The sequence below is a fragment of the Python bivittatus genome, unplaced genomic scaffold, assembly GCF_059951505.1.
Source record: "Python bivittatus isolate LINGU-HERP-01145 unplaced genomic scaffold, Pbiv_v1 ctg000190_np1212, whole genome shotgun sequence".
Taxonomy (NCBI): domain Eukaryota; kingdom Metazoa; phylum Chordata; class Lepidosauria; order Squamata; family Pythonidae; genus Python; species Python bivittatus.
Genome location: NW_028277042.1, coordinates 19,087,661 through 19,106,096, shown reverse-complemented (window position 1 = coordinate 19,106,096; position 18,436 = coordinate 19,087,661). Strand labels below are relative to the sequence as shown.

General features: G+C 45.0%; 1 protein-coding gene across 1 annotated transcript; it reads left to right on the top strand.

Annotated features, from left to right (window-relative positions):
• The first annotated feature begins 3,319 nt into the window (after nucleotides 1-3,319).
• Nucleotides 3,320-13,906, top strand: COTL1 (coactosin like F-actin binding protein 1). The gene is made up of 4 exons (XM_007444511.4): nucleotides 3,320-3,932; nucleotides 4,471-4,553; nucleotides 8,542-8,699; nucleotides 12,335-13,906. Exons 1-4 carry the CDS (start codon nucleotides 3,856-3,858, stop codon nucleotides 12,443-12,445), a joined length of 429 nt encoding a protein of 142 aa, XP_007444573.2. The 5' UTR covers nucleotides 3,320-3,855; the 3' UTR covers nucleotides 12,446-13,906.
• The last annotated feature ends 4,530 nt before the right edge of the window (nucleotides 13,907-18,436 follow it).

The following is an 18,436-nucleotide window of genomic DNA, read 5'->3' as shown; positions in this document are numbered from 1 at the left end:
AATAAATAAATGGATATATATTGGAGTGTGTGCTGTTTTTTTTTTTTTTTACTGATCAAGGGGTGTGATCAAAGAGATCTGGAGACTAATGAACTAGAGAGCTTTTCTTTGAGCCAGCAAGTCTTTTCTTGCGTCCCAGTAAAGCCTGAAGCACGTTGAGACAGGGCGAAGAAACACACGTGCACGGGTATATGGAAACTAGAATTAAGACTGGTATTCACCTTTGGCATAATGGGCTCCTACATCAATCATTTCGTAGGGCTGGTTTCTGGGTGAGAGGATAAGCAGCATTTTTTCTCATTACTAATTAGACACCCAACAGGGATTTTGGAACTGGGGTGGGAGGACCCAAGAGGAGAGGTTTCGAAGACCGGAACTGAACCAAGACCCAGGGAACATCAGGGTTGCCGACTAGATTGGCAGGTCAAAAAAGAAAAAAAAATCTGGAAAGAATGAAATGACAACCACTTCTATCTTCTTGCTATGAAAACTGCACGGTTGCATCCGTGGAGTTCCCCAGGAGTTGCCCCGCATCGTTTTTACTTTTTAAAATCTCTTCCCGGGCCTTTAGGCCCACTAATTTCTGGATTCTTCAGCCCTGTTACTACAAATTCTGCAAAATTTAGAGACAGCGATATTTTCCAAATGCCAGACCGAGGCAGGGTCTGTTTCCTGATCTCTGCAATAACCCAAATAGTCAACCTTGACTGTTAATTTATTAGACATGAGGATAAGGGGTGCTTGGGGGGTTCGGCCCCCCAGCCTCCATTTGCTTTGGTTGCTTGTCACACACAAAAACCAGTTTTTTTTCAGACCAGCAGAGGGAGATAGCTGCATCTGAAATTGATCTGAAGAAATAAAATTCAGCTTTCTAATTGAAAGGATAAATACCCCGGAGGGAGTGTCTAATTCAAGAGATAACTTTAAGATTTAAATGGCAATCCATAATTATAAACAACTCTGCAATCCCCTCTACTTCAGATTTACTGAGAGATGGAATATTTCTCTTTGGTTTTAACCGTATCCTTTTTCAGCACGATGACTAAATCTGCTACCGAAATTGGGCTCCAATTTTCTGTATGGAATTTATATCCTGCATTCCTTTCTTTTGTCTATTTGCAGTTCTCTCCTCGTTTTACACCGAGGTTTGCAAGGGTGACTGTGTGCCAAGGAAAAAAATGGAAAAAGAAAAAGCATCTAAATGAACTGTGTGCTCGAATGTTTATTCCCTGCTGAAAGATGGACTTCTCATTGTCAGACGCCTAGCCTCACAAGACTTCCGAGACGGGTGGACCACACAAATCCGATTTATTTATTCTCAATTCTCATTCACAGTGCTCCCTAAGCGATCGGTTTGGAAGTGCACAGTGAAATCTCCCCCCCCCCCCAAAGACTCCTCCTGGGTCCACACAGCACATCAAGGTGTAACACGCTCTTTGGTTTCATCTCATACACCCAACTATTTTGTCAAAGCTCTCTTTGTAGGAATGGACATTTCTGTATAAAGATGATAAATACGGTGGCTGCCATGAAAGACAGACGGATTCACAGACCCAGAAACGGAAGAAGTACAAATAAGTGAATACCACGGGCATTTTTACCCTGTGTAGTGAGCAATATCACATGACAGGTAACACCATCTTCCTCTTCTCTGAGTCACGCTACCATTTTTGGCATGCTCACCTGGGGAGTTTTCTTGGTGTGTACACACACCCAAGGATTGGGCAGGCTTTTCCAGGAAGAAAAAAATGCTGCAGATAATTCTTCTAGAAGCTATTGGGGGGGGGCGGGGGGGGAGGCAAACATGTAATAAATCCTGCTCTTGATAAAGACCTCTTTTCATAGACTGTGTTCCTTTTTTCTTCGGACCATAAATTGTTTTAGGGTACTTTCAGCCTTTTGTTCTTCTAGCTGATCCTTCAAACACCGTTCATCTGCAATTGCCTGTGCAAAGATCTGTGTAGAAAGCAAGGGATTTTCGAATCCTAGAAGGTGGGGGATAAGAAGAACAGGAGAAAGATGCTGCTCGGAAACATCTTGCCGAGCACTGTGTTGGACTTGTGACTTGCTAGAGGTCTCCTTACCTACTTGCTGGCCATGAGATTTAGGGAGAGAACCTCTGTGTATAGAAGCAATAGATCTTGAAGGGTTGGAGACATTGAATAGGCAATGATCCTCCTGTCCTGCTGGTGAATTTCCTGGTGGTTTTAGATGCAGGATCCTGGAACCCTCCTCCTCCTCCTCCTCCTCCACTCCTGTTCTGATCCAGTGGGGCTCTTCTCAGAATCCGACTCTTCTACCATAATGCCATGGGATTAGAGTTGGTCAGAAGACTGTGGTGTTCCTAAAGGAGCACATGGGGAAAACACTTGCCCTGCCCTGCTCACCTCCATGACTTTGTCTCTGGAGCTTGGACACCCCGGACCCTGCCCGGCTCTTCCAGACAGGAGCAGCTAAGAAGCCCTGGAAGCAACTCTCCAGGACTTTGGGGTGGGGAAGCTGTGGGGTTGCCCTCCCCTTAGTTCCCATCAGCGGTCAGGGGAGGCCGAGCTTTATCTGACTTCCCACTCTTGGACATCCCCCTCCTGCCTTGGCCGGGACAGCAGCCTACACCACCACCATCCCGCTGGATTTAGCCCGGCCACAGCCCTGATGCTCCAATTCCATCATCGCCAGGAGGCTGAGCCCAGAGGCGTCTTCTTTTGCACGCTATTTCTGGCAAGCCGAAGAGCGAGCCGCAGCATCACGGTTTAGAAAATGCCTTTGTGGCTTTCTTCCGTTCGCTTTCCCGTTCACCCAGGGCCTCCTCGCAGTAGTGGGGGGAAAGTCCTGGGCCATGCAAATGCTCTAACTCCCGTCCTTCATAATTAAAAATTAAAAAAACAAAACAAAACACCGAAGGTTTGGGCTCAAAATCAGTCCGGTTTCTTGCGAAGCGGCGGCGGCGCGACTCCGAAAACTTCCCTGCGGACCGCGGACCGGCGCTCTCTGGCGCCCTCTGGCGGCCGCCCAGAGCTCCAAGCGCGGATCCCGCCGCGCTCTCATCTCGTTGCTAAGCTCCCTCCCCTCCCACCAACCCCCCCGCCTCGGTTCGGGTTGCAGATGGGATGGGGCGTCGCCATGGCAACCCCTGCGCCGCATCCAAAGGGCAGGCGGGCCATCCGCCCCCGCCACCCCCCCCCCATTTATCAGAACCGCTCCTCCGAATCATCGGGGGCCGGGCGCGCTCCCTCGCGCGCTCTCGCGGGCTCCCACCCACGCCCGCAGCCACTCCCCCCTCCCTCCCGGCGCACAGCCAGCCACCCAAATTCCAAGGAGGGGGGACGGGACCGTCGCACCCGCGCGGAGAGAGCCGAGGAAGCGCGCCGCGCATCCCTTTGCTCCGTTTGCAGAAGGAAGGAGATCGCTGGGCTGGGAAGGAGAGGGGCGTCGGAGGGCGCTGGCGGCGGGGAGGGGAGGACGGCCCAGCCCTCCCTCCTCTTCCTCCTCCTCCTCCTCCTCCTCCTCGGATCGGGGGCCAATAAAGCGGCGACCCGCCCGGCCCGATCCCTTCCCGGCGCGGCTGCGGGACCGACTGCAGAAGCCAGAGGGCTCGGCGGCCGCCTCCCCGCAGCGCCAGCCTCCGCTCTCCGGGCTCCTGCGGCGGCGAGGGGACCCTCCGGCGGCAGCAGGCGGCCCCTTCGGATGCTCGCCCAGCCGCTGTGCAGGGCACGAGCGCGGGCTCCTTTTCGCTCTCCCGGCGGGTGGGTGGGAGGGTGCGCGGGCGGGCGGGCAGCTCTCCTCGGCGGCTGGCACCCCCTCCCCGCTTTCCGGGCGCCTCTCTCTAGCAGCCCTCGGCCTTGAATTTCGGAGGCGATGGCCACGAAAATCGACAAAGAAGCTTGCCGGAGGGCCTACAACCTGGTGAGGGACGACAGCACGGGGGTGAACTGGTAAGCCGCCGGGCCCTGCGTGGCTCGCGTCGAAGCGAGGAGAGGGGAAAGGGACCCAGGGCCGGCCGGGAAGCCGTCTCTTCCTCCCCCCTCTCTCAGCTGGGTTTGCCCGGCTAGGGAAGAGGGGGTGGGTGACACCAGTCTTCCCCAGCTAGCACAACCTTGGAAGGGGTGGGGGATGATGGGCACTGCAACCCATCGGGCGGGTCTTGGGTTGGGCAAGGTTGCTTCTCAGTTTGCAAAGCTGGCAGCTTGCCCTCCTCCCCGGCTTGATGCCCAAAGTGTTGGACTGGCATGGAAGGACCTCAACTTGGCACTTGAGTTCCTGCACAGCGCATTCCAGTAGGAGATCACCTCCCTTTGGGAGCCACCAGACTACTTCTAAGCTTCTGGGTCAAGGTGGGAACTGGGCCATCTCACTCTAGAAGCCCTTGGGTGGGTCTGGGTAGGGGCAAGACTCCAGAAATCTCCTGGAGAGGAACCATCTCAATTCTTTTCTTTTCTTTTCTTTTATGCCCTCCCTTCCCTCTTCCCGAAGGGTGACATTTAAGTACGATGGCTCCACCATCATCCCGGGACATAATGGGGTTGATTACGAAGAGTTTATACGGCAGTGCACAGGTGAGATCTCTTTTACTCTCTTCAACCATCCGGTGCTCCTTGGTTGCCAAGGGGGAAGGAAGAAAAGGCCAGACAGCTTGAGGTTTGAAAGCTAATGCTCTCCTCCCCCCCAAAAAGCTTTGAAAAGCCCTAAGCTGTGATGATGTCATCCCTCTCATAGGCCTTTTGTTGGGAAAGAGATTCTTAGTCAAAGAAAAACTCAGTTCCGTCACTGGTGCTTTTGTTCCTACCTTTCATTAAGAGCCCAAATTCTTTCTAGTTAGTAGGTTTTCCTCGCTCCAATGGCAGGAATCAGTAAATGGAGACCTTTGAAACGGAATGGTTGTTCTTGCTTTAATTCGTGCCAAAGGCCAGCTTGCAACTATTCCCCAACGTCAGCAGTCTCCGGCAAGTGATGTCACCAACACGCAAAGCCTGACATTAATTTTGGTGGAGGAGGACGGACGGATCTTCAGGAATGTCACCTTCTGCTTGCGGAAGTTCTCCTTCTGTCTCTCAGTGCTCAGCGTGTCTGAACACCGATGCACAGCTAACAGGCGAATGGAGGGCCGTGTTCAGATGTTCTTGGGCACTGGCAGAAAGACAGGCAAAGAAGAGAAGTCTTCACAAGCATAAAGTGGTATTCCTCCACCCTCACCAAAGCGAATGTTGGGTTGACATGTTTATGACCTCCCTTGCAAGCAGCTGCAAATGTTGCAACCTACATTTTGGCATGAATTAAAGCAAGAAAAAACATTCCTTTAGGGCTTAATAGCTTTTTATTTTTTATTTGACTCGCCTTTTTTTATTATACCCTCGGCTTTAGTTTCTGCAGCCTTCGTGAGGGAAAGCATGGTTAGGATGCCTTTCATCTAGGGCGGTTCAGCTAATAAAATAAATAAGAATTACTACTACTACTACTACTACTACTGGAGAGTAAGGGGGTAAAGTCATAGCACCATCAGTTCAGGAAGTTTGTTTGCTTCCTTTCATTCATGTACCAACTAGCAAAGAGAACTTTTGGGTCTGCCTCTAATGGATGCACAGGAATTAGGAGACTGGAATTTCCACCATTTGGACCCAGTTGGGAGAAAACTCCTTCGGATCCTCAATGCTGGAATCACCAGCAGTATAATTTAGAGACCTGCATGGCCCCCTTCTGTGTCCTTGTTCGGTCTGCTCCCTTATATACCTGCCTAACCTCTCTGTTTGGAAGCAGATGATCACCCAAGAGACACTCCTGTTCTCTCTTCCAAAGGGTACACAGAATATCTTCATATTCCCCAAAGAAGATATATTATTGTTTAACACCCTTTGCCACTTCTCTAGGAAAAGCTCCAACCTCCACATGTCCACAGAGAAGGTGTGGATGGGCTATTTCCTTATTTACTCTTGGTTTATTTGTGGAGAAGTTCAGTTGCTCTTGATGGTTTTTTCCATCTCAGAGCCTCAATTTGGCCACAGCGTGGTTCCTGCTGGTTTATAGATTTAGGATAACAATAGCAGAAAAAGGGTGGCTCAAGAGGAAAGAAGAAAGATTTACTCGTTTATATTTATTTGTAACGTAGGTTTCTAAATTGTTCAGCTCAGCAGAGACTCTGGTTGAAGCTACGGCTCTAGCCTTGGCAAATGATTTGGGCCATCTTTGGATAATGAATTTGGTATGGAACAGGTTCCTCTTCCCTCAGTCAATTATGCAAGTTGCAACCATTTCTGTGGGACAGAACCGATGATGAGAGATGGGCTCCATTTGCAGGAACCAAGTTAGGCCCAAGTCTTTCGGGAGAAATTGTGAAAGGGGTTGTTTGAGAACATACTTGTCCAGTCATGATTAGGGTCAGGGTTAGAACTGGGGTTAGATGTGGTTCATCAACATCTGGGAGGTCACATGCTGTACACTCAGGAATCTTAGTAGCTTTCATTGCCTAGAGAGGAATTAACCACTTCACACATTATGCTAAACCAAGATGTATTTAACCGTGATTGAAACAATACAGTGGTTGTGTTCACACATTCCACTAAGCTATAAATCAAGGTTGGGGTTATGCAACATAGTTAGCAAAGTAAGCAAACCACAGGAGGGTTTAATACAATGACTGAATCAGGCTTGTTTTGGACACTGAATACAGCTAGGGAATGACTGGTGAGGCCAGGTTGGAATATGTCCAGTTTAGGGAATATTCAAATGGCCAGACCATTCCATTGGAAGAGAAACACATGCCTATTTTATCCTATTCTTAAGTTCATTAACTCTGAAGGATATCTACTTCACCAGTGGCTAATCAGCCATTTTGTCACAATTTAAACTGTGGTGCTGGGACAGCCAAGGCAGGAAACCAGGGCTTAGGAGTCTGGGGAAGAGATGATAAGAGACAATGAGATCAGCATCTTTGAAATATTTGAAAGAATGTCCCAGAGACAATGGAGCAAATTTGTTTTCTGTGACTCCAAAGAGATAGGGACTGAACAAGGGGTGGGGTGGGGGGGTTAAATTTCCAGAGAAAGGATTCCAGCTGAATGTTAGGAAGAACGTCTTGACTGAACCAACTCTTTGACAGCAAAATAGATTATCCAAGAAGCTAGCCTGTTTCAAGGCTCAAAGTTGGTAATTGATAAGATAAGATATTGGATAACCTTTGAAGTCCTCTGAGCTCTATGATTCTAGGAAAAGAAAGACTAATAGAGGCGAATATGTGTAGAAAGACTTTTTTTTTAGTAGTAAATATTGGGTGAGAGTGTTGGAAGCAAGAACGACTTGATTAACCCTATGCACAACAGTTCCTTCCCACTGAGATATGCACACTGATGTTCAAAGATTGGCAAAAATAAATAGAGGTGGTAAACCTATCTGTCTATATTTATTATCCATCCATCCATCCATCCATCCATCCATCCATCCATCCATCCATCCATCCACTTTCTTTATGGAAGACTGGGGTAATTCTCAGTGTGGTATAGAAGATGGAGTCAGGGAGCTAAGGAGATGTCACAGATCAATGTGAATGCTTTTTTAAAAAAACATTTCAGAGCCTCCAAGAAAGCCACCCCCCTTTTCTTCTGCTCTGCTTTCTTTCCTTTCAGCTTACAGAAGAAAGTTTACAGCAGGAAGCATACTGAAGGGTTAATGCCTTACTTTTCATCTTCCATTTCTGCCACCCCAAGCTTTTCTCTTTAATGTTGACTTTAAAGGGCCAGCCTGTAAAAGAAGGAAAAGCTGTGTGGGGGAGGGAGGAAGATGAGTCTTCCTGATGGTAATGATTGTGGTTGAGTTTCTCATTGACAAGCCATTCCTGTCTGGCTGCAAATCATTCCTCTCCTTTCTTCTGCCTTTGCAAACTTAAAAAAAAAAAATTAAAAAAATCCATTTCCTTGGGCTGCAGGACAGATGCTATTTTACTGGTCTCTTGTTCTGCTGCTGCTTGTTCTTTTAGACCCTTGGAATTCCAATTTAATCTTGCACAAAGGAAAGTCCCTAATTTTTTCCCCTCTCTCTCTCTATAGTTGTTTCCATGAACACACATGTACATGCACACACATCATGCCTGATGTGCCCCTCCTTCATTTACTTCCTTTTTCAGTTTTCACCGCAAGTTCTTCAGGGCAGGAAACTTTGGGTCTAGAATTTGGGCCAGAGGTGTCCAGAGGGAGGGGTTCAAAACAGTCAAAATGGTGGCCACCACCATGTGATCGAAGGCCTGCCCCTTTTTACTGCATGGTGACTTAATAGGGTGGGAAGCCAGAGAAGTTCACAAGTCTTGAAAAAATAAGTAGCAGAATGACAGGTAGGACATAATCCTCAGCATCAGATAACTCATAGGTGGTCATGAATCCCTCCAATGAAAATTTGTTTTGTAGGCAACTGAATGAGAGGAGGAGGAGAAAAAAATGGCAAAATAAAGTTTTGACACAGAACATGTGTAGTTGCCATCCTGATGACCAACTTAGTAAGCCCAATTTTCCTTCTCCAGCTCCATGACTGTCCCTTTATTTTATTTTACTTCTTCTCAAGATGACATTCGGTTGTTTGGCTTCATCCGATTCACCACTGGAGATACCATGAGCAAGCGAGTCAAGTTTGCACTGATCACATGGATAGGGGAGAATGTCAGTGGCCTTCAGAGAGCTAAAACAGGGACTGATAAGACGCTTGTGAAAGAAGTTGTACAGGTAAGTTGAAGTTTTCAAGTCAACATTTCTTGTCCCGTCAAAGCATGCCACACTTTGCAGTGTTCAAGGAGGGAGTTTTTTGTCCTAAGATGTTCATGATCTAAAATTCAGCACAGGCAAATAATAGAATAATAAACAGGATAAAACAGGAAGGAAAAAATGTAGTGATTAAGCTACTGGCTTGGGTATCAGCAGAATTGTGGAAGCGCATGAGAATAGAGACTTCAGCAGAAGGTTGCATCAAAGACAAGTTTTGGAAAAATCAGTAACAGAGTTTAAGGCAACATTCACAAGTGAACCAGGAATTACCACATCAGTTGAACCCAAAACTGATATTGGGAATGCTAGACCTACCAAACAAATTCCTGAGAGACTAAGAGAAAGTAGAAAGAGAAGTTCAGAAAATGCTCTGATTAGGAATCAATGAACCATCACACAGTGTTTGGGCCTTACCAATGGTTCAGCAGTTGCAGATATGATGACATCAAACAGATGATGGGAGAATTTTTGAGCAGGGAATAAAAGTGCTGAAGGGAGGAGAAGACCTTTAGAAGTAAAAGAGAGGCTACAATGGCAACTAATAGGCTAGGATTGTCCCAGGTCATAAGAGTGGAGAGACACAGGCCAGGAGGTAGAAAGAATATGGAGATGGTGACTAGACTTGAAAGAGAAGTGACTCACTGCCATTCATAGCATGGGGTGTGTCATAGGAGAAAACTCGCAAACTTTATTGTTCAGCTGAGATTCGTTGTCTGGTATTGAGTGAGGGTATTGAGATGAGGTCAGGAAGAGAGAAAGACATGGGTCTGGACAGCTTTTGTGCCTTGATGGGTGTTCCTGATTAGTAGATAACCTTTTGTTTCCAGACTTTGGAGATACCTGTTGTCACAGGCAGAATGAATTGCATAAAAGCAGGGATTGGTTCCAACAGGGAAACCTTGGTTGAGATACCAGCTTGGAGTATTGGACAAACCCCGTGACTGCACCTGGCAGGACTTTGTGGATGAAGAAAAGAATGCTGATAGCAACTGGGGCCTGCATCATTCGAAATCTTTCTGTTGAGAAAACCAATAAGGAGATGACAGGGCCTTTGTATTAGTTCGGGTCATCAATACTGGAAAATCCTTAAAGCTCTAGATTATTTTATTGTGTGTAGGCAATAAGAGCTGCAAGGCTGGGCTTTCAATCCACCCTAATTAACAAGTCAGCACAGGGGCCTTGTGATGTGTGCTTAATTTTTTCCTGGTGGAATTTATCCATCTGCAGGAATGGGGAAGGGAGGGTACATTAATTCAGCTTGCATTTTAATGCAGCTTCATTTCATATGCACTTCACGTGAAACTGTCTTTTATTTGGACATAAAGATGACCCCAGGCTGACTGCTGGCCTTTGCTTATTCAAGGAGGATTGGAACCCCTTAGATAAACTCACAAGAAAACCAAGAACCTAGAATCAGTAATATTCTTCGAAGAAAGCTAGGGAGCCATAACAAAAGAATTTTAGGAACTGCAATGATCTGAGAACCAGCCTTATTTATGGAAAAAGGATCAAACCTTCTTGCCTTCCATTTTCTTTCCAGCAGTCCTTGGCCCCCTCTTTTGAGCGGTTGGTCCCTTTCTGTCTCTCCTTCATTCTGCAGTGGTCAGTTTTATTCTTACCTTGTTTTTCACTAGCAGTGTGAAAACGTATTCTTACACTTCTTAAACAAGAGTATAATTTCTTTCTATGAATCTCAGTCAACTTCCATTCTTAAGTTAATTATCATTCCATGGGATGACCAAACAAGGAGGAACACTGTTTGGTTGACAGGATGGTTCCTTAAGAAGCCAGGATTTGATCCAGGCATAGTTGAATTGAGTTTCACCTAGTTTGGTGAGAATCAGGAATTTGGGCTAGTTTGAAATGGAAAGGAGATGTTTTTGATCTCCAGTTCGCGTCCCCATGGACAAAGGGGTGGATGTGTGCTCCTGTTCACACAGTGCAGAGCTGAGCATACTTTGGGGCTCACAACTCAGGTTTTACATGTTTCCTGTCTCAAAACAGTAAAAGCTGTGCCACTCATTTTGGCCGCTGTAGTTGGAGAGATCTTCTGGAGCCGCAAAAAAACCATTCAAGGCCATATGTCCAAAGCCTAAAATGGCCCAATTCAGGATGCCCACATAAAATGGAGCTTTTTGTGAAGCTGTATCACAGGGAGATGGGAGAAAATGCTAATATAGGAGCATCCGTAGTTACGCCTTGAGGTTTGATTTCTAGGATCATTAGAACATCTTTCTAAGGTGGAACAGGGCACTTGATTCCAGCACCCTCAGTTACATACTATGGGTCCCACTAGCTGGGAGTGAGAATCCATACCTTTGGAAAGTGTCAGGTTTCCCAACCTTGGTCTTACACCAGAAATATAGAGCCCAACATCTTCCAGAAGTGTTGGACTTCAACTTCCATTAGCCCAGTTGTTGTAACCAGTGGCAAGGAGTTGTGGAAATTGTAGTCAAAAGACTCAGAAGGGCACCAATTTGACTGAATACATTTGATCTGCACCAGTGATTCCAAGCTGTTTTGCGTTGTTATCCTTCCGCTGAAATGAGGAAGCCAAAATCTAAGTACAGATACCCTCCAAGACATTAAACTGCCTAATTTAGATGTCAGGATCCAGCTTTTTGCATGCAAATGCTTTTGACAGTCAGTCGGAAACAGCTCTGAAGGACATGAATGCTTGGTTACTAAACTACGAATAAGCTTGATTTCTTTGCATTGCATAAGAGGCTGAATAAAACGTTTGCAGAGATGTTTGTTGTGGTTCTCCTTAGAGTGTTACGCAAACTCCGCCTTTTGCATTATGTAAAGCCATTCAGGTTGTTAATGCCTCCAGCTTCCTGGCCCCAAATAAATGGACATGTTTGTTTGTGGGGCTCCTATACTCTAGAATGAGCACAGAGGTGGTAATTCATTCCCAGGGCATTGCCAAGGTCAAAATGGGATGGCAAATCGAATGTGGGGACTGAGAGGCCCTTGTATGTCTTGGGACTGGAATTTTAAGAGGAACCAGAAAATGGTTTCAGCGGGAAACAGACAGAAACAACGTTCTCTCCTGTATTTCAACAGGGCTGTCAGCTTAAGAATTACTCAGAATTTGTGAGCTGTGCCCATTCTTGTCCATGAGGAACTCAACTGCCCACACCACCAACCAGTGCTCCTGTCCTCCTTGCTGAACCAAACTTGAAACCTTCCACCTATGTTGAATTAGAGCACTTACAATGGACATGGTTGACACTGGGGGTTCAAATCCAGCACATCTGAAGGACCTCTGATGTCCTGACATTTGGGAAATAACTTTTTTTCTATGTCTTCTCACACCTCTCTGCAGCCATCCTGATTATGAGGGGGTTACTGGCTGGTTAGGTCCATGCAGTAATGGTTTCAGATGAATATTAGAACAGGGGGACATTATGGCAGTGAGCAACTACCAAAAGCTCATGAAGGCGTTCCTCTGGAACAATTGTTCTGGAAATCTTTCAATCCCTGTTCAAAAGTGTGCAGGGCATCATGTTATGTAGTCCCACTTCCTAGTGTGGACATTCTGCTATCCAACCATATACTTCACTAAACAAACGTGCAACTTTTGTCTCCTGCAGAATTTTGCCAAAGAGTTTGTGATTAGTGACCACAAGGAACTGGATGAAGATTACATCAGGAGTGAGTTGAAGAAAGCTGGGGGTGCAAATTATGATGCTCAGGCGGAGTAAACAAGAAAAGGGATATCCTGTACCTCCTGCAGCCACCTGTCTACATCTGCAAGGAAAGGAAGGGGAAAGCACAATTTATCTTTGAAAGCAAAACTGGGAGATGAGTTGAGGCAAGTGTGAGAACGAAGCTGCTTCATTTTAGGCATCTCCGAAGTCTGTTCCTGTCTCCTAAAGTGGACCTTGATTTTTCATTCCATCCACCAAACCAGCTCCTTCTGATGTGATCTTTCCATCTGACTTCTTCTTTTAACTGCTGTCTTTCTAATTTAACACGTATTACGTAGGTACTTGGCTCCATGGAAATTGGTCACAAGTCTGTTGGCTGTAGAGCCTGTTGAGTGGTTCTTGAGAACTTTAGATCTTTGTTTGATCCTTGGTCAATCTGGAAAGCTCCAAGGATGAAAAATGCTTTTTGACCGAATCCATTTTGATTGCTGACTCCCCTAACCAGCCAACCAAGGGCTCCCAACGTGCAGAATGAGTTACGCAGCCCACGAATTGCATGCTTTCTCAAAAGTAATCTCTCCTGTGTTGGATGAATTTGCAATCTTCTCCACTGGACAGGAGGATTTACTTCTAGGCTTAAAAAAGCACAGAATCGCACTGTTTCCCCCAAATAAGAATAGCAAGGGGGCAGTGAGCGGAGACCCACACAAGGCGAAACGCAGCTCTCTGAAGTTACCACTGGGTTGTAATTGTTAATGGGATAGAAGAGAGAAAATTAAACACAGGGGGAATTGTGAGGCGGGTGGCATTTGATTAACTGAAATGAAATCATACTTAAATTGGGCTCTTTGGCCAGTCATCACCTAGCAGTGGAGTGTGGCCATGGATCTGCTGTTCAAAGCCAGATGTGGGCCTTGGCTGAAACAGGTTATGTGCTTGTGGGGCATAAAACTGCCTTTATAGCACCCTAGCCAGCATATTTACTCAGATCTCACTTTCTTCTCAAATAGGTACATGCCAGACTGTGGTTTTATGCCACTGCACTCAGCAGGTTTACTTAAAAGTAATTTCTTCTAAGTCCAGTGGAACTTTGTCTCAAATAATTGTGCCAAGCGTTGTAAACTCCAGCTGCAATCATGCGCACATTTTCCTAGAAGTAAGCTCCATTGGACCCAGTGGGATTTCTGGGCAAGCATGCGTAGGTGGAAGGTCAGAGGGAATTTGGGGTGAGTGGTGAGTGTCTTTGCAGCCCCTGAAATCAATTCAAGCTAATGTCACTAAAGATCAGAGAGGAGCTGAAATACTTGGCAATGGCTGCATTAAACAGCCATCATGGGAAAACAATATTTTATTTCAGTTTTTAATGGAATAAGAAGGAGTATAATTTGCCTTAAAGTAATAGATTGGTTCTGTATCATATGATCTATCTTTCTTTCTTTCTTTCTTTCTTTCTTTCTTTCTTTCTTTCTTTCTTTCTTTCTTTCTTTCTTTCTTTCTTTCTTTCTTTCTTTCTTTCTTGGACAAAAATACTTTTCTTTGATTTTTTTTAAAGAAAAAGTTGCTGTAAAGAGCAGTAAATAAGGAGAGAAAAACAGAATGTCTCTTCTTCTGATTGTACTGTTCCATACCTTCATTGTTAATTTTTTAATTTCTGCATTTGTACCCTGAATATGTAAGATGATTGCTGGTGAGGACTTGTAAACAATTACACCCCAACCTTGAGTTGCATTCTTGTGAAATGTTGCTGCTTGAGAGCTTCCATTTGCTTTGATGGGGTTTGCCTGGGAATGAATGAGAGTTGTATGACCGATTCCACTCTTTCATTGGCAATTAACAAGATTAGATGTCAAATCATGGACCATGTCTATCTTACATATTTCAACCACTCTTTGGTTTAGTGGTCAAGAGATGGTGGATCCTGTGGTAGGTCAAACTCCTAATGCTTGGGTGAAATGAAGCCAACTTTTCATTGTACAATTCTTCTCTGCAGTCCTGTAATCTCCAGGAACATGCAATCCTAATATTGGCACGGTGGAGAAACCACAAAAGAAAAGGAAATAATAAAGGTTACAGCAGCAGGGAAGGGAAGGTTAGAAGAGGAAGCGGAAGTGATCTTTTGATGGCCGTGCTTTCCTTTCATGAATGCTCTTTATGGAAAGTCAACACCACCAGGCTTGAAGTACAGCTATAGGTCATTGGTGGAGTCTGAGTTTGGCATGCAGAAAGTGCCGGTTAAATCCCTGGCATTTCCAAGTAGAGTTGGAAAGACTCTGAAAGACTTTGTCAATCCTAAGTAAGATGGACCATCCATCAGTTATCTGTGCTTATCTGTTCCTAAATAAGCCCTGTTGAGTTTAATGGGATTTATTCCCAGGATTACACCCTAAGGACTACTATGTTCAACAGACTTGTTCAAGAGTAAAGAAGAACTTCAAGTCTGAAGAAAAGAAGACTTAGAGGAAACATGATGGCCATGTTCAGGAATATAGAGGGAAGCTACAGGGAAAATGCCAAAAAATGTTTTCCAGGGCCACAGAAACGAGGACCAGGAATAATGGGTATAGGTTTTGCTACCTAGATGTAATTTAAATAGAAGAAAAACTTCCTGACTGCTCCACCATAGTCTACTACAGAGGTTGTGTGTTCTTAAAAGCTGGACAGCTACCTCTTGACAATTGTCTAATTCAGTGTTTCTCAACCTCAGCAACTTTAAGAGGTGTGGACTTCAACTCTTGGCTGGCTGAGGAATTCCGGGAGTTGAAGTCCACACCTCTTAAAGTTGCTGAGGTTGAGAAATACTGGTCTAATTAGTCTTCCTGCATATTGGAGAGGATTGTACTAGATGATCCTCGTGTCCCTTTGGAATCTACAGTTCCATGATTCTAGATTGCATCCTTTTTCCTAGTACAGCCAGATGTAATGTCCTCTCAAAATGAGTCAAGGAGGCACCACGGATTCAGCAGCTCTTCCCAACTGCAGAGTACTCTGTCTACTGGAGGTGGGTGGGTCCATCCTGGGGGGACAGAGGGAGGAGGAAGAAACCCTGCCTATGCAGAGCCAGTGCTCTGATGTTCTTCCTTAATCCCTTATGCATCAGGATAGCAAGCATTCAGATTAATAACTCATTATGTGTCCAGGGATGAGGAACCATAGGACCATTAGGTTGGAGGGGATGCTAAGAAAGGGAAGGTATTTTGACTCATGTCTCTGATGATTATATTGGTGATGAGAAGGGTTGTGGAGCAGTCCCCTTCTCCATCTCTGCAGCCCCACTGTAGCAGGCCATCCTGTGATTCTTCTGCTTTCAGCTAAAGGTGCTTTCTAACCATGCATGTGAAATTATCTTCATTGACCTACATATATTTCCCACACACTAGGGATCTGAAAACACATTAATGTGTTGTTATAGTGACAAAACCAGCTGCAGTTACTGGAACCTACGGCAATGTCCTTAATCTTCCCTTCCTTGAGGATTTCTTCGTTGTTATCAGCCTATTAACTGAGGCTTAGGCATATATCTGGCCCCAAGTGACTTCGAGCAGGGTGGCAAGTCACTGCTCACCCACCTAATCCAAGTGAACTGACAGTACTCCAGAACTTGCAGTTCCTTCAAAGGGGGTGGGGTGGGGGGAGGAGAATGGAAGCAAATCCTGGTCTGAGCCAATTCTCGATATAAATCAAATTGTCAGCTCTTTCTGCTTCATCTGTTTGAGAAAGGGGAATGAGGACCATCATGCACACATTTTGCAGAGGATGTCCAAGATGTTCCTCCTGGGGGGAAGGGTGGGAGTTTGGGTTTTTGTTTTAGTCTTTTTTAAAGATAGAATCAAACATTCACTACAATTTTTGAGTGTTTCAAAATGGTGGAAAAGTACACCTGTCAATTTTGGGCTACAGTTGAAATACATAGCAGCCAATGTCACTGCCTCAATTCTTGCCACTGCAAGGAGTCAGACACAGGAGGTCTCCTCCTGCACTGTACCTTCTCTTGTGAGTTATACACTCCTTCTGCTCCTGGCAACTGCTAATAAGTGATATTAGAGGGTTTAGAACTGGAGGTGTCTTGAACCTGCAGCTTTCCACTTCCTTGGGTAGCAATATTGGGACATGGTGTCCACCAGATCCCTTTGAACCCCACCATATATGGAAAAGTGGATCTTCCACCTTAGATGATGTCTCAGAAGATGAATCTGGACCTGACAAGAAGATAGTATGATATAATCACCTTAGGGTAAATATTGCAAATATGCAAGCACGCCTTCTTTCATTTGTAAAATATTGATGGGTATCAAGAACCCGACCACCAGGTTGGCAGAGTTCAAGGAAGAGAAGGTCTTGGAATGATCTAATAGGATACATATTAAGGGGGTTAAGAGAGGGATGGAGTGGGGGATATAATCAGAACAGAGTTCATGGGAGGAACCTATTTGTAGCTTTTGGGCAGACTGAACAAGTCTTACAAATCTATTGTATTGGGGATGTGATATTTGGGCTGCAAAAATCCAGATGTTTACTAGAGGGCAACAAAGAAATACAGAACATCTAAAGGCACCTTACTGGGAAGGGATATTGAAGGAGATTGCAAAGTATTATCATTAAAATCAGAATCTCTCTCTTTCTTCTCCTCCCCCTCCAAACACATTGTTATCAGACTCCTTGACAACTGTTGCCATAGCAACCCAGCATTTTCTCCACATCCAAGATGTATTTGCACACACAGTAATGGAATGAACCCAAATAAAGTCATTAGGGGAGACAGAAAGTAAAAGCAAAGTCTTCTCCAAGTCAAGGTCAACTCCCACTGACCACATGGCGAAAGCAGTTTGCCATTTGCAACTTTCAGTTCTGTGTTTTCTTTGTAACCACCCATCCAAGAACAAACCAAGTTGGAGACTGCTTGGTTTTTTTCAAGATACATCATGTTTGAGCTAAACACTGCCCCTTGATGATGCACTGTCAGCCTTTGACAGCGCACTTCAAGGTAAGCAAGGTTAGGAAATGCCACAATTAATAGTAAAATTCTACTTCATTGAGATAGGCTGTAAGAACAGAATCTTGAAAACCTGATGGCATTTCCTGTTCACTCTTATACCAAACAGAGTCAAAGGGGCCCAGTCTTGAGTTTATTTCTCATGCCTTCCTGTTCTCCTGGGCTAAGTTCATGTTTTCCCAACAGCTTCCACATATTTTTTTCAATGCCATCTCTGTGCAGGTACACTCCCTAACAGAGAGAAAGAGAGAAATGTGGGCTGGGAAGATTTATGAGTGAGGTAGTAATTATATAAATGATGTCTCTTCTCGCAGTAGGTTTAAAGATGGTTTTAGTTCATAGGATTGAGGAGACTGTGACTGTTTAGTTCATAGGACTGAAGAAACTCCAGGCATATTCTGAATTTGTCAGTGGAAAAGGACCCATTGCCAGAAGTTGATCTTCCTTGTCCCCAGCTGCTCCCCAGTTAGAAACTGTGTGGGATTTCTTGCCAAGTCTTTAAGAGTAAATAAGAAGTTGTCAAAGAAAGAACCATTTAGATATGTGAGAAGATATCTCAAATATGTAATGAGGTTAAGATTTCTATGATGAAACATTTTGGGAGTTCAAAATAGGAGTGAAACTCCTAATAAATTAACATGAAACTGGGGAGGTAGGATTTAGGCTGTATGTTTTAAATTACTTGGCCTGCAACCCTATATACTAACTCAGTGGTTGTCAGACTGTGAGTCACAATCCTCCTGGGATCATGAGCAATGGGGGAGGGGGGTTTACACATTTCTCCTGCTTTTCCCAGGAGTGAATTTTGAAAGGTTGCTAAATCATAGCTCTGTCAAAATCACCCTAAAGGCAATGGCACTGATTGGTTTTATTCATGGAAAAAGGGCTTTACACAAAGTCATCAACTGTTTTAGGGAGTCACGATGTCACAAAGTTTGAAAACTCTTTCACTTTTTGATCACATCTCCCATCATCCCTGGTGAACCTGGACCATGAATGTGCTGATGGGGAATTATGGGAGTTGTAGTCTAACAGCTGGAAAAGGTCAGTATGGA

What these genes read in the sequence shown, in the direction of transcription:
- COTL1 (XM_007444511.4), top strand. Translation starts at nt 3,856, where the DNA reads ATGGCCACGAAAATCGACAAAGAAGCTTGCCGGAGGGCCTACAACCTG. An exon ending in GACAGCACGGGGGTGAACTG is followed by an intron (nt 3,933 to 4,470) that starts GTAAGCCGCCGG and finishes CTCTTCCCGAAG; the next exon opens with GGTGACATTTAAGTACGATG. An exon ending in TTGTGAAAGAAGTTGTACAG is followed by an intron (nt 8,700 to 12,334) that starts GTAAGTTGAAGT and finishes TGTCTCCTGCAG; the next exon opens with AATTTTGCCAAAGAGTTTGT.